General features: G+C 43.8%; 1 protein-coding gene across 1 annotated transcript; it reads left to right on the forward strand.

Annotated features, from left to right (window-relative positions):
- The first annotated feature begins 4,716 nt into the window (after positions 1 to 4,716).
- CALR (calreticulin) lies at positions 4,717 to 14,969 on the forward strand. The gene is made up of 9 exons (XM_081845379.1): positions 4,717 to 4,904; positions 7,526 to 7,627; positions 7,958 to 8,161; positions 8,621 to 8,715; positions 9,498 to 9,707; positions 10,041 to 10,154; positions 11,294 to 11,437; positions 12,262 to 12,354; positions 13,834 to 14,969. Exons 1-9 carry the CDS (start codon positions 4,817 to 4,819, stop codon positions 14,032 to 14,034), a joined length of 1,251 nt encoding a protein of 416 aa, XP_081701505.1. The 5' UTR covers positions 4,717 to 4,816; the 3' UTR covers positions 14,035 to 14,969.
- The last annotated feature ends 201 nt before the right edge of the window (positions 14,970 to 15,170 follow it).

The following is a 15,170-nucleotide window of genomic DNA, read 5'->3' on the forward strand; positions in this document are numbered from 1 at the left end:
TCTTTGGATGAAGGGTGATGCACAAATCTAATTAATAAAATTGAAATTGCTCATCTCTGTTGAAGGGGGTATTGCATTGTAGGGAGGACTGTATAAAAAAAGGCCTTCTCATAAATAGGTGTTTTGTGCCATTTCAGCTGGGGTCAAATTACCATGGTCTCCCGCCCCATAAACCATTTGTGAGATAACTTTTGCCTCATATGTTTTTATGGGTGGATAAATCAGATTGCCTTTTGTTTCCCATTTTTCAGTCCTGTCACCTTTGTTTATCAAAAGCCCCTGAGAGAAATTTCTGGAGCATTGGAATTCTGTGTAATCAGTAGGCTGCAGATGATATACAGCTCTGTGTTTTATTTTCAACTAATACAAGGGCAGCAGCAGTGTGTTCTGAACCAGTGTTTGTCTGGGGGCCTAGTGAATTGGGCAAAGGTTGAATCCAGATAAGATGAAGCAGATGGAGGAGAACCAATGGCTTTGGGGGAAATAGACGTTTTGAGAGCCTTGCAGTGCAATCATAGCATCTACTCAGATATGGAGCCCCACATGGAGCTCACTCCCAGGAAAAGTATGCATAGAATTGCAGGCTTAGTTTTGGAAATGCAGAATATAATTGGGACATAAAATTCTAGTAGTGGCATACATTACTCCACGCAGCCCTGAAAGACTAGATCACCAGGCTTAGAGTATTCCTGGATCTAGCACTATTCCTGAAATCCAAAGTAGTGTCTTCAGCCAAGAATGCATTTTTTTCAGTCATGTCTGATATGGCGGGTGGGCCTCTTATGGAAAACACAGACCTGGTTGCCTTTATACTTGCGCGTGCAACCTCAGATACAGACTACTGCAGTGTGATCTAATGTTGCTTTTGAAGGCTGCTCTGAAGATTCAAGCAGTTCTAACTCTAACCCAGATCCCTTTTTTGGCAGGCGGGGGGGGGGGGAGAGAAAATAACATATTCAAGTGGTTCTGTAGCAATTGCATTGATTACCTGTTACCTTCTAGGTACAATTCAAGGTGCTGTTTTCATCTCCAACACTTTGAAGATACAGAGACTATGAGTATGCTGCATATATTTCAGATGCAATAATGCACACAGTTAATTGGGTGTAAGCCTGTTAACTCAGTGTGATCCGCATTTATTTATTATTTTACAAAAAACTATATACCATTTCTAGAAAAAAACCCTGAAAGTGGTTTACAAAAAAAGATAAAACAATCAAATTCTCACTAAAAATGTACAATCATAATTTAGCTGTTAGAAAGTACCTCTCCCCATATGGCCCCACACTCCCCCATTAAGCTTTGCAGGAGAGGATGCTGTGTTAATAATAATAATAATAATAATAATAATAATAATAATAATTTATTTATTACTTATACCCGGCCCATCTGGCTGGGTTTCCCCAGCCACTCCTGCCCATTTGGAAACAGCTTGTGATATAGAGCAGGGTCTTCCCTGCCTCCCATAGATTTTATTGAATTTTTTTGCCATACAATACAATAAAAAACAAGCTAATCTAAATAAAGGGGGGGGGGAGAAAGAGCAAAGAAAATATAGGGTCCTTCCATCATTACAGAACATTGTCTACTGATAACCACCAAAGAAAACCCAAGTTAGTATGCTTGTGAGAAATGGCAAAATATACTTTTGTGAACAGGCTTTTAAAAACAGTCAGGTGGCAACTCATTTTTCAGAGGGCCTATATATTCTGATGGGAAGGAAAGCCAGCAATACAGTTGCTCTACTCCCTGACTGACTCCTGTGTCAGTTAAGACACAGGCAATAAGCTGTTGTGGGGACTACACGCCCTTTTTGGCCATGCCCACTGCTGGTGTATGCCCTCCTCTCTGCAGAGGTTGGAAGGTGCCAATACAGTCATTGGCATAGCTGTCAACTTTTCCCTTTTCTTGCGAGGAATCCTATTCAGAATAAGGGGATTTCCCTTTAAAAAAGGGAAACATTGACAGCTATGGTCCTTGGTCCTGAAAAGGTCTTCAAGGAGAATAATAGCAGTAGAGCATGGGTAGGCAAACTGCCCGGGGGCTGGATCTGGCCCAATCGTCTTCTAAATCCGGCCCGTGGGCAGTCCCAGAATCAGCGTGTTTTTACATGAGTAGAATGTGTGCTTTTATTTAAAATGCATCTCTGGGTTATTTGTGGGGCATAGAAATTCATTCATTTTTTATTTCCAAAATATAGTCCGTCCCCCCACAAGGTCTGAGGGACAGTGGACTTGCCTCCTGCTTTAAAAGTTTGCTGACCCCTGCAGTAGAGGCTTAGGTAGAACTCTTGTCCTTTCTATACACACCAATGGCTTGCTCGCATAAGTGCAGAGGGCGAGCGTTTAAGAGCTTTTTGTCTGTCTCCCCTGAGTCTGGAGCACCCATGCCAACCCGGCCAAGCCCTAGGTAAGCCCCTGGTTGAGGTGCATAGATAGGAGGGCTTCCTGCTGCCTGTTTGGTTCTGATGGGATCAAAGAAGGAGGGGGTTGTTTGACATATAACCTTTGGCTCTGCTTATCTAAGGGACACAGGTGGCACTGTGGGTTAAACTACAGAGCCTAGGACTTGCCGATCAGAAGGTCGGCGGTTCGAATCCCTGTGACGGGGTGAGTTCCTGTTGCTCGGTCCCTGCTCCTGCCAACCTAGCAGTTCGAAAGTACGTCCAAGTGCAAGTAGATAAATAGGTACCGCTCCAGAAGGTAAACAGCATTTCTGTGCGCTGCTCTGGTTCACCAAAAGCGGCTTAGTCATGCTGGCCACATGACCTGGAAGCTGTACGCTGGCTCCCTCAGCCAATAAAGCAAGATGAGCGCCGCAATCCAAGAGTTGGCCACGACTGGACCTAATGGTCAGGGGTCTCTTTACCTTTACCTTTATCTGAGGAGAGGTAGCTGAGCTGCGTAATAAGAAGGCTACCTGGGATTGCTGACTGCAATCGAGAAAGTCTGAAGAGAAGCTCTGAGGGCTGCTGTGAGTTCCCAGTTTCCTATGGCTATGACAGAGCGTGGCGCAATTGTCGGTGCTACATGCAGGCTTTCCCTAATATAATAATTTGATTCCAGTAAAGCTGACTTTTCCTGCTTGTCTCTCATATATCCTACCAAAGCCCTTATGATTATAACAATTGTTATATTAGTCCTGCAGCCTATATCGTTATTAGCCTCTTCTGCCCCAACCATGCTGCCTTTGTTTTCTGTTCATTTGTGGTTGCTATTTTTTTAGTCCAGGTTGTGTCTCTATGCTTTATGCCAGGGGTCAGCAAACTTTCAGCAGGGGGCCAGTCTACTGTCTCTCAGACCTTGTGGGGGGACGGACTATATTTTGAAAAAATAATAATGAACGAATTCCTATGCCCCACAAATAACTCAGAGATGCATTTTAAATAAAAGGACACATTCTACTCCTGTAAAAACATGCTGATTCCCAGATCCTCCAAGAGCTGGATTTAGAAGGTGATTGGGCCGGATCCAGCCCCTAGGCCTTAGTTTGCCTACCCATGATCTAAATTGTACTGGCAGATCTCTAGTTAGATGGCGAATACTGTAATTGGAAAGGAACCTGGATCTACAGTACTCAAAACAGGTGCCTACCCCCCCTCCCCCAAATTGCTGGGGCTGGAAGAGCAACAGTTGCTTCCACACCTGGCAGCACCATAAGAACACACCTGGAAGATTAGCACATTTCTTAAAGCTTAAGTTTTCCTGGACTACAGTGCACTTCATCAGATGCCTCATGAGATGTAGTCGTGCCTAATAGAAATACTGTATCTTGGGGGTGGAGGCAGGGTTGTAAACCTGCTCAGTGAGGAAGCCCACCAAGCAGTGGCGTAGCGTGGGGGGTGCAGGGGGGGCTGGCCGCACCGGCCGCAACATCTGGGGATTAGGGTTAGGGGGTGCAAATCCATGGGTTAGGGGGCGCAAATCCATGGGTTAGGGGGCACAAATTACTTGCCTTGCCCCGGGTGCTGACCAGTGGCGTAGCGTGGGTTATCAGCACCCGGGGCAAGGCAAGTAATTTGCGCCCCCTAACCCATGGATTTGCGCCCCCTAACCCGTGGATTTGCGCCCCCTAACCCGTGGATTTCCCTAACCCCCAGATGTTGCGCCCGGTGCGGCCGGCCCCCCCTGCACCCCCCACGCTACGCCACTGGTGCTGACAACCCACGCTATGCCACTGCCACCAAGTGACCTTATACTAGATCATCTGCATGGGCCTTATAGATTCATATAGTTTGCTGACCCCTGATTTAGATAGTGCCTGGCTAGACAGCACAAGGCTGATTCAGCTGTTCACTGTGCCTCCTTGGTGTGCTTGTTAGTGCTGGGAACACATTCTGCATATGCCTATTCCAGTTAACGCGTTGGCTTGGGAGGCGATGGGGTGGGCGTGGGAAAGATTGCCGTGAACTGGCCCTTTAAAACCCCGCTGGGCTCACGTGGGGCTGTTGCGAAAAAAAAGGAAAAAAGATCGGGTGACGCACCCACGGCGGAGGGGAGGGGGGCGGCTCCCCCCGAACGCGTGGTCGTGCCTCATTGGCCGGGACCGGCGGCCAATAAGAAGCAGCCATCTGGGACGCCAACGTTCGGGGGTGCCGCCCAGCCCGCCGCGCTGCCGGTGGACCAATAGCAGCGCCGGCCGGGGCCGGATGGAGCAATCGGAGCGCGGCGTGGGCGGGCGTTCGGAGGAGAGCCCTATAAAAGGGCACCGAAAGCTCCTCGCCGGCCGCAGTTGCTCTGTCGTCGGTGTCCGTCACCGAAGCTTTTGCTCTTCTTGAAAGGGCCTCCTCGCGGGGAAATAAAATCTAAACAGGGAGATGGGTCCCTTCTTCGCCTTCTGCTCTCTGCTGGCTCTCGCGTCGGCCGGGCCTGCCCAGTACTTCAGGGAGGAGTTCGGGGACGGAGGTGAGGGTCGCTGCTGGCTGGCTGGGGGGCCGGGTTGGAGGCTCCCGGGGGCCGGGTGGGCTTCCCTTGGGCCGCGGGGGTTCGGGCCTCGCTTAGGGCTGTGCCGCCTCAGGAGGGGCTTAGAGGCGGCGGGGGGGGGCGCGTCGATGTATTTGCTCCCCCCGCCATCTTAGGAGGCTCTGCCCCCCCCCTCGAATTGCCAAATGTCGTATGACAGGATCGCGATATTCGCCTTTCCTTGCAGCCCTTCTGGTATTTCCACGCGATGCGGCCTCGTGAGGGCGGACGGGGTCGGCGTTATTCCCCTGTTGGGGTTGGAGGATGGGCTGTGGGGTGGAGGTCCCTCTGCGGCTTAAGCCAGCAAAGGCCGAGGCACGGCTGGGAGCGGGCCGGGTTTCGGGGGGGGGGGGCGGGCGGGCGGGCGAGCGCTGCAGCTGTCAGAACCAGGAGGAAGAAAGCGTCCCTTAAGGGCTGGTGTAGGGAGTGAGAAGGGGCTCGCTTGCTTCCTTGGGAGCTCCAGGATCCTGTCACAGGAAGGGCAGGATGTGGAGAGGAACGTATGGCTGCTCCTCCCTCCCCCCCAAGGTAAAAATGGGCAATTAACAAGCCTTGCACCTTAAGAGGGGGAACTTGATGCGTTCATTCTGACACACTCCTTCCCATTTTTTCAGGAGCAACTCAGCCTGCCAATACTCTTCTCATTTCACAGGAGCAGCTTCCTATGCTGCCTTTGAGCTGATGTTTATAAGAGCCTCGCTTGAGAGAAGCTAGCAGATGTGATGGAACCTGCTATAACCCCCCCCCCAACACACACACACACACATATATACATTGGGGAGGATGCCACCTTAACTGCATGTGTGATGAGGACATAGGTCTTGTTGTGTCTAGTCTAGACCTGGGATGCGATGGGGAGTTGGTAATTAAGCCATAATCAGCAGGGGCCATGGGGATATAGAACACGGACTAAATAGATCGCTGTGGGGATGTCTCTAGAACACACAGACCGCCCATTGCTGGAGTATCGAAAATGACAGGTGCATCCTGGTGTGGAGAATTGAAAAGCAGTGTAGACACTGCCAGCTGGTTTTTCTCTTAAAAACTCTACAGAAATATGGTGGTTTTCGTGTGGTTACGTGCATGGCTATAAGGTTAGAAAGGGGTGTTCGTGCAAGATGGGAGTGGAAGCTGCTTAGCTTGTTTTAGCACCTCAAGACTAGTTTTTGGTATACCACTGCTGCAGGAGTGAACTATTGTCCAGTAGAGCCTTTTGATAATACTAGCTGAGGCCCAGCTGCTGTGGAGTGTCTGACATATGTCTTCTCTTGTTCCTCTTTGTAGATATTTAAGCTGCAATCTTCATCCATTTAATTTGGAGTAAACCATGTTTAACACATTGGCATATGATTTTGACACGTGTAGGATTGTGTGTTAATCCTTTCATTTGTGGACCTGAACACTTTTAATTGCACATTTTAAAAATTATTTTTCATAGCAAAGCTGTTTCATTTGAAAGCCATGCAGTTGCAGTGCCCTGTCTTAAATGGGACCAGTACCCCAAAAGTGAAGATGCTAATACTGCTTTTTTGTTATAGCATATTATTTGTAGGCATTTTATGGTGGATAGAAATTGGGTAGACCATTTGCGTCTGCAGTGATCAGGCAAAGCACGTCCTTATTCTCTGCTGAAACTGTTGCTAGGATTTTGCAGGTTAAGACAAGTGTTTTATCTTAACAAATTCTAGTTCAAGTTCATGTTAACTAACACATGATGAGAATTTGCTCACTAATCATTTTTTGCATTCCACCCTTTTAATGAGCTATGGGTCAAATTCATGTTGCCAACTTGATCTTCCACAACCTTGTGAAGTAGATCTGGCTGGGAGGAAAGATCAAGGGAACCCACAAAAACAAGACTATTTAGTAAATCACAATTCACTAACTTGGTGCATGCCTGCTGGGGAATTGTGCTCCCAAAATACCTGGTGTGAGCCAGATTGGCAAGAGTTGCAGTAGCCAACGGGGGAAGTCATCTAATAACAAGTAAAGCAGAATCAGCATACAGATCTCATATGCATCACAGCATTGAAAAGGGGTAGGGATGTTGGCCACATATAAATCTGCCACAACCCATTATATGCTAAATCACTTCAAGCAAAGTAGATGTTGTGTTGGGCATTTGTCCTGAGACTGTCTTGTCCTGGGACTGCCATTACATGTCATGGCCAAGAGCAAGGTTTTGGACCCAACTCATACCTGTAGTCATCATACCAGATAGTCCATTATTGTATCCATTTTAGCTTGCTTCAAGTTGAGTGGTAAGTTGATTTTAAAAGAATCAAGGTGGGGCCTGAACTTTTGCAACCAAAACTGACTGATTTTGACTGACGTTTTGCTTCCTTGTAGAGTCACTGCAACATTGCAAAAATGTTGTAAGCTTGTTGCAAAAATTATTTTTGTAACTGAACAGAAAAAAAATGTTTGTGCCACATGTTGCATTTGAATGGTTTTATTTGCCCTCTGTAGTCTTGGGAGCATTTGTAGCCCAGTGTTAACCAAATGTATGTGGTGAATCATTGTAGCTCTTTAGTTTCAAAATTTGTTCCTTTCGTTCCTTTTAGATGCCTGGACAAACCGTTGGGTAGAATCAAAGCACAAGTCTGACTATGGGAAATTCAAGCTTACTGCTGGCAAATTCTATGGAGATGCAGAGAAAGACAAAGGTAAGGAGATGTTCTGGAGGACTGTGTTCTCTTAATTCAGTCACAATGGAGTCCTAAATCTGAAGGTGATGATTGCAGTGTTGCACAGGATCAGGCTTGCCTTATTAAATGGTAGTATATCAGGCCATCCCTGAGTTTTCACTTGCCACAACATTTGTAGACAGACTTGTAAACATTGGATTATTCTTCCACTTCTGGTCCCCCAGGTAATAAAAAACTTGAGAGGGTTTCTGTGAGGGTATTGTATGATCAGATTTGCACACTATTGTCATCTATAATAATGATATCCCCGTTTCTTATATACACCTTGACTGTGTTTCATCTTCCCAGGACTTCAGACAAGTCAGGATGCTCGTTTCTATGCTCTCTCTGCTAACTTTGATCGCTTCAGCAACAAGGATAAGACCCTGGTGGTTCAGTTCACAGTGAAACATGAACAAAACATTGACTGTGGAGGTGGCTATGTGAAACTCTTTCCCTCAACCCTGAACCAAGAGGACATGCATGGAGATTCTGAGTACAACATCATGTTTGGTGAGTGTGCTTGCTTGAAATACATACTTGTCTGGGCAGTTGCTAATCTGTAAGGTGGTAGGAGGGGGTCAACAAGAGGCCAATGCAGCAAATTGAGGGTTGATGCTCCTTCCCTTGGGCCTCCTCCATGTATGCTAGTAAATGGGCATGATGGTGTTTGGTTTTTAGAGGGCAGGGGGTATAGCCTTGCATGGTGCTAGGCAAGCATTGGAAACCATTCTACAACACTTACATTGGTCTGCTTTTGGAATGGCACCTAATTTGAGAAATATCGTTTGTTATTAGGGAATGATTAAGCTATGCAGTAGTGAACTCCTGAGTATTTTCTGTATTCTTGTAAGTGGGCATTGTGGTGTTAGTCTGAGACTGAATTGAATGCTTGCTGCCCCCTTTTGATCATCTGGGTGTGGGCCTCCATTTTAATTGTTATGAATCCTATGCCCTTTGTCTCCAATACAGGTCCTGATATCTGTGGCCCAGGTACCAAGAAAGTTCATGTGATCTTCAACTACAAAGGCAAAAATGTCTTAATCAATAAGGACATCCGTTGTAAAGTGAGTGTCTGGAGACCTAACTGAGCAAAGTCCTTTTGAAATTCTGATCCTAGAAAGAAAGCAGTATGGATAAAAATGGATACAATTGATATTAAATTAAATCAAACCAGATATTAGGTTGTATTCTCAAGTTATTATTGGACTGCACCCAGTGAGATCACTGGCCATTATTTTCAATGAAGCTACTCATAGGCCTACCATTGGGTAGAATTTTATAAATACTGTACGAAATTTCTTATTAATTTAACATGTTGGTGCTCTGTAACATAGAATTAAATGAGTCTTTTGTCTAAATTGATACTTTTGTTCATTTATCAGATGCAACTATTTACTTTCTAACATTCATTTTTTATATCATTAAAATACTATTCTGAATCTACCCAGAAATTTCAGCCTTGCCTCAAACAATTGTGGGCATTTAATTGTTTGGAAATAGGAGAATTGTCCAGTGTGCAGGTTTTGATATTTAATTGTTGTTCACAGTAGAGGCTCTATGGGAATAAGGCACTCCCCATAGGTAAAAAATGAAAGTGTGCAAAATGTATTCATTTTGCAAACTAAGCAAAGCCTAGTTCTAAAAATGAAGCTGTGTAAATAATACTCTGTTTAATTGTAAATTAACATGGTCTAGTAGTCAGACTTGTACCATAGTTTAGGAAATGTATGCAGTATCAGTGGGAAGCTTGACTTAAAATTTGCCTTTTTTTTTCTTGCTGAAAAGCATTCCACCCTAGGCTAAAGGGAATCTGTTATCCTCAGTTTTAAGCTGTTTCCTTTGACAGGATGACGAGTTTACACATCTTTATACCCTCATCGTGCGGCCTGATAACACATATGAAGTAAAGATTGACAACAACAAAGTGGAGTCTGGCAGCTTGGAGGATGACTGGGATTTCCTGCCTCCCAAGAAAATTAAGGATCCAGAGGCAAAGAAACCAGATGACTGGGATGAAAGAGCAAAGATAGATGATCCTGAAGACACAAAACCAGAGGTTAGTGTGTACTAGTGGCGGTATAGCACCAACAATGTACACAGCACTTAAGAGCAATGTAAACAGAGGCACCAGACTTGAAACCAGAGTTTCAACTGTGGGGTAGACAATAAGAGGGAGCTGGGGAAATGGTTACGTTCTTTGTGATTGGGTGAGAAGAGATTGTGACATTGTAGTTTCAACTGATGGCTGTGCAGAATCATAGAATTGTAGAGTTGGAAGGGACCCTGAGGGTCATCTAGCCCAACCCCTTGCAATGCAGGAAGGCAATACTGATCTTGGTTGGGTGAGAAGGTTGCCTAATACCCGTTTCCCCCCCCAACTTGTTTTCAGGACTGGGATAAGCCAGAACATATTCCTGATCCTGATGCCAAGAAGCCTGAGGACTGGGATGAAGAGATGGATGGCGAGTGGGAACCACCAGTAATCCAAAATCCAGAATATAAGGTAAATAGTGGCTAAGGCTGCAGTGTTGGATGTTTTCATTTTTAAAGCCACACCACCAAACTCCTCACTTAAGTGCCTCTAATTAATTGAGTAATAGACTTCTAAAAGAAAGCAGTCCTAGAAGAGGCACCCCCTTGTCCCTTACACAGATGAATGCCTCTTCTAAAGTGATCTCCACCATGATTAATTAGTCTTTAATCAAAATGTCATTTTTAATATAGAATATTTCAGTCCTCTGCAAGTAGGAGTTAGATTAAATCTTTATAGGGTGATGGTTCTAACGGTTGCCCTTGAAACACCTCTTAATGCAAAGAGGGTTTGTTACTATGGATTTAAAACCATCACACTTACTTATCATACTGGAGTTAGACTTCCAGCTCTTGGTCTAAGGTGGCCTTGCTATATATAAAATTTCAGTGTTATCTTTGTTTTTCTGGGTAGGTAGTTTTAGACGTGTTGAAAACAAGAAGTATATTGGTTAATAGTATGATCCAGGTGAAAAAAAATCAAATTGAACCTTGGATGTTTTGAACAAGGCAGGAATATGAACATACTGTACTTTTCTGTGTATAACACACTCATTTTGGGGACTAAAAATTAAGAAAATGGGAGGTTGCCCAGAGTTGTTGAGCTTTTTTGGGAGGAAATCACTCACCTGCCTGACCGATGCTAACACACACGTTTCACAACATCCTCCTAAGGTCTGTCCCCAATTGCCATAGTGACACCCAATCAACTACCCGTTGCATCAGATACCAATAACACACTGCAGACAATCTCCGGCTTGCGGCATCAACCAATCCCACGTTCCCCCATGCACAATCCATGTATAAAATGACCCCCTATCTTAAATATATATATTTTTTTAGTAAAAAAAACTCTAGTCTTATACACTGAAAAGTACGGTAATTGGTGTCCTTTTTTAAAACTCCACCAGAGCCTTATGTGGAATGTACACATACATGTATAAGAAGATTGAATTAAAACTGGAATTAATGCAAACCATTCATTTTTTATTCTTTTGTCCCTTCCATGCTTAAGTTGTCAAATGTGCTGGCCACTAAGTATTGGAGATTTATTTTAAAACTGGCTCTATTAAAATTGGTTCTGGATTTCCTATGTTTTTTATATTTTTGCAGGGGGAGTGGAAACCTCGTCAGATAGACAACCCCAACTACAAAGGGAAATGGATTCATCCCGAGATAGATAATCCTGAGTACACTCCTGATCCCGACCTTTACTTCTTTGAAAACTTTGGTGTCATTGGCTTGGACTTGTGGCAGGTGAGTTCTTGATACAATATCCCACTTCTCCATGCTTAGTTCACAACAAACTACATAGAAGTTACCACATTAATATACCTGGCCAGAAGCTTACAATTAAAAAGTTCAGGTCCGATGTTAAGCATAGAAGAATGTTATCTAAGGATGCAAGTTTGCATAGTTTCCTGTTTTTCCAATGCTTCCTGCCCCAACATCTGAATGTATTCTGGACTTATTGGTGGCATTCCTGACTTTCAGGATTGTTGTATATACTCCTGTTGTGTATGCTTTGATGAAATAGAAAACTATAAATAGAAAACATATTAACTTGATAAATTAGTTGCCACAGCAGCCAATTTTCTCAAGCATTCATTTAGTGGGGAAGCAGGATGCAAATTATTGAAATAAGCAATATAAATGTTAATAGAAGTCGTGAGCAGTCTCAAATCTAAGGCAGTTTTGTGTCCAAACAGACACCAAATTATAGGAATACCATAACTATGATGTAGTAATAAAAGAGAACGTATAAACAATCTTTATCCAAGACTGTAATAGTTATGCTATTAAGGTGGTCTTGATTCAAAATGTGGTATGAAAAGCAGCAGCTGCCACTGGCAATTTTGTGATGTCTTATTCTGTGTTCAGCTGCAAGATTTATGAGAGAAAAGTAGAGTGTAAATACTTAAATGAATCTGGAGTGGTTGGTGGAGAAATTATGGCTGATTTAAAGACCTACTTACAGTGTGATTGGAAGTGATGCTGAAACGTTTCCTTGCTTTATAAGCTGTCAGAAACCTAAAGAGTTATGTAGAAACATTGGAGCTCATTGTTGTTGTTTGCTACAGGTCAAGTCTGGCACCATTTTTGACAACTTCCTGATTACTGATGATGAGAAATTTGCTGAAGAAGTTGGCAATGAAACCTGGGGTGCCACTAAGGTGAGAAGTCATTTTTCTTCATCTTTATGGCCAGGGTCATCACCACATAATCTTGTTTTACCTAGATTCTGTAAAATGCTTTAAATGAATAATCCATCTCCACTTCAAATGAGCAAGTTCCAGATTCTGAACTTTAGAAACTGCTATGGACTATGTTAAAATGTTGAGGGTGACTTTTGGCCTCCATCTCATTCCTTCTATGATATATCGTCCAAAACCACTTTGAAGTCCATATTGTGATACTGGTTTCATAATTTTTGACCTTGCAAAATATCACGAATCCTGGTGTGTGTTGCAAAAATCACAATGTGGGAAAAACCATGAAGCCAACCAATGCTTCTCTGAATTCCTGCAGCCCGTATTGGCTCTGCTGGCTCAGCTCTCCCCTGCCTCAAACAGGGAGCAGTGAATCATAAAAGCAGGTGCTGGCAAAAATGATACAGGAAAAACCATGAAGCCAGCCAATGTTGCTTCATCCTTATACTGATATACCACAATGTTTGTAATGTCACAATATTTAGCTGGTGATTTGGCACAATATTCAAAACCAAATATCACCCAGCCCTATTGGGGGGGGTCTCTTTCAACTGATTCTATCAAATTTGTTTTCAACTGCTTTTATCTTGCTGCTCCTTACTTTTTATCATTATGTTCTTAATACTTCATGAATTAGCCTTGGAAGTATAGTATGCTGAAGGGTGGGATATAGAAAGCTAAGTTACCGTATTTTTTGCTCTATAAGACTCACTTTTCCCCTCCTAAAAAGTAAGGGGAAATGTGTGTGCGTCTTACGGAGCGAGTGCAGGTTGCGCAGCTATCCCAGAAGCCAGAACAGCAAGAGGGATCGCTGCTTTCACTGCGCAGCGATCCCTCTTGCTGTTCTGGTTTTTGAGATTCAGAATATTTTTTTTTCTTGTTTTCCTCCTCCAAAAACTAGGTGCGTCTTGTGGTCTGGTGCGTCTTATAGAGCGAAAAATACGGTAGTTGGTGGATCAGAGCCCAAGGCTCAGGCTTCTCTTTAATAGCCAGATGCCTTGTCAAACACAGTGGGTAAAGTATGGAAGTGATGGCCTTCCCCCGTTCATATGCGAGCAACTCCACATTTACATGGAGAGGCTGCATTCTGAGGCACTGCATCTGTCAATGGGATGTGCATAAGCCTGCCCTGTTCTGCCCCCTTGCCAATTGTGCACAAATGGGAAGTTGTCAGTCTAAATATGGAGGTTTGACTTTTGCTTACTATCTTTTGTTGTATTTGTGCATCTATCTGCCCTCCATGAGTTTTTAAGTATGGAATGAAGAAACGCTCAAAGCTTGTAGCAATTGCCTAACTTCTGTAAGTTATATTTTCTATGATATATCTTCGCTGAGAGATGAGAGCAGCTGCATGGTTTTCAAGCCTTTAGCACCATACTACTGAGTCCTACTTAACATGATAAGCCCTATTCAAGAACATATATCCCTTTAAATTGTCACTAGGATGCTGAGAAGAAAATGAAAGAGCAGCAGGATGAGGAGCAACGAAAGAAGCAGGAGGAAGAAGACAAGAAGAAGAAAGAAGAAGAGGGAGACGATGAGCCGGAGGGTGAAGATAATGAGGAGGATGAAGAGGATGAGGAGGAAGAGGAAGAAAAGGATGAGGAGGAAGAAACAGATGGCCCACTGAAGGATGAGCTGTGATTAGGGGTGGTTAGGTGTGCTTGTTGGCTGAGCCTCGCCCTGGGCCTGTACCATGCAGTCTGCTTGGTTGAACCCAACAAAGGAGAGGGGAATAACAGTAATGTCTCTATGAGACAAAAGAACTTTTTTTTTATTGGTGTGTTTGTTTGTCTTAACCCTCTTCCAAAATGCCATCAGTTATTCATTCATGTGTGTAGAGGGAGAACTAGAACCTGCGTCCTAAAGTGGCTAACTGTAGGAACATAACCCTTTGAAATGGGGATGGTGCCATTGACCATCTCTTTCTTTTTTTTAAGAATATGGCCACTTTTTCACTAAAGTTTGACTCCAGTCACCCTCCAGAAATGGATGTCCATAAAGCAGAACTCCCCTGTATTGCCTGCCCTTTTGCTTATCGTTTTAAGATACTTGAAGCTCCAAATGGTGGTTTCATACTTAAAAGGGGTGGGATACCTGGGAATAGAATATTAGATGGCTTCCAGGAAAACAAAATTGAGACAACCAGTATTGTATGATGTGTAAGACAATGGATGTCGACATCCTGTCTTGTTCTAAGAGTAGTAACGGTCACTTTTGCTGCTGTGCCCATTAGACAAATCAGGTGCTTTTTAAAAAAGCACAAAGTGCAATGGGCAAAGCAAACTATTACTTTTAACCCAATTTGGATGGCACCCTTAGCTTTTAGATATTTCATATGACAGCCTTGTGTGTGTCAGGGTGTGGTGGTGGTCATTGCAGAGCTTCAGCTGGAGGATCACTAGTGGTGGGGGTGATAAATTTCTGCTTTAGATGTGTCCGGGCAGAGAGCTAGGAACTGAAGAGCCTATGGAGGCAGAGACTAACACAAGGAGTCATCTCACTTGTTCACACTTGAATGTATGGAAGATTGAAGAAAATTTCTATTAAATTAAACTTCATGTCTGGCCCATAAACAATTTGTTGTGTTGTACTGTGTTTGGATGATTGTTGTACTCTGAGCAACTATGTGCTCCATAGCAAAGCAAGGGCACTTGCCAAAAAGTGGTTTAAGAGTATATAAAATTCTACTTTTGAAAGAGAATATAGGATAGTAGAAACTAAATGATAGCATGGCTACTCTCTAGTTGACTCTTACATGAAGTTATCATCCCATCCTA

Source organism: Podarcis erhardii (genome assembly GCF_964252035.2).
Source record: "Podarcis erhardii genome assembly, chromosome: 17".
In the NCBI taxonomy this organism is placed as follows: domain Eukaryota; kingdom Metazoa; phylum Chordata; class Lepidosauria; order Squamata; family Lacertidae; genus Podarcis; species Podarcis erhardii.

Coding starts and splice junctions, on each gene's coding strand:
- CALR (XM_081845379.1), top strand. CDS start 4,817: ATGGGTCCCTTCTTCGCCTTCTGCTCTCTGCTGGCTCTCGCGTCGGCC. Junction 4,905..7,525: donor GGAGGAGTTCGGGGACGGAG/GTGAGGGTCGCT, acceptor CGTTCCTTTTAG/ATGCCTGGACAAACCGTTGG. Junction 7,628..7,957: donor AGATGCAGAGAAAGACAAAG/GTAAGGAGATGT, acceptor TCATCTTCCCAG/GACTTCAGACAAGTCAGGAT.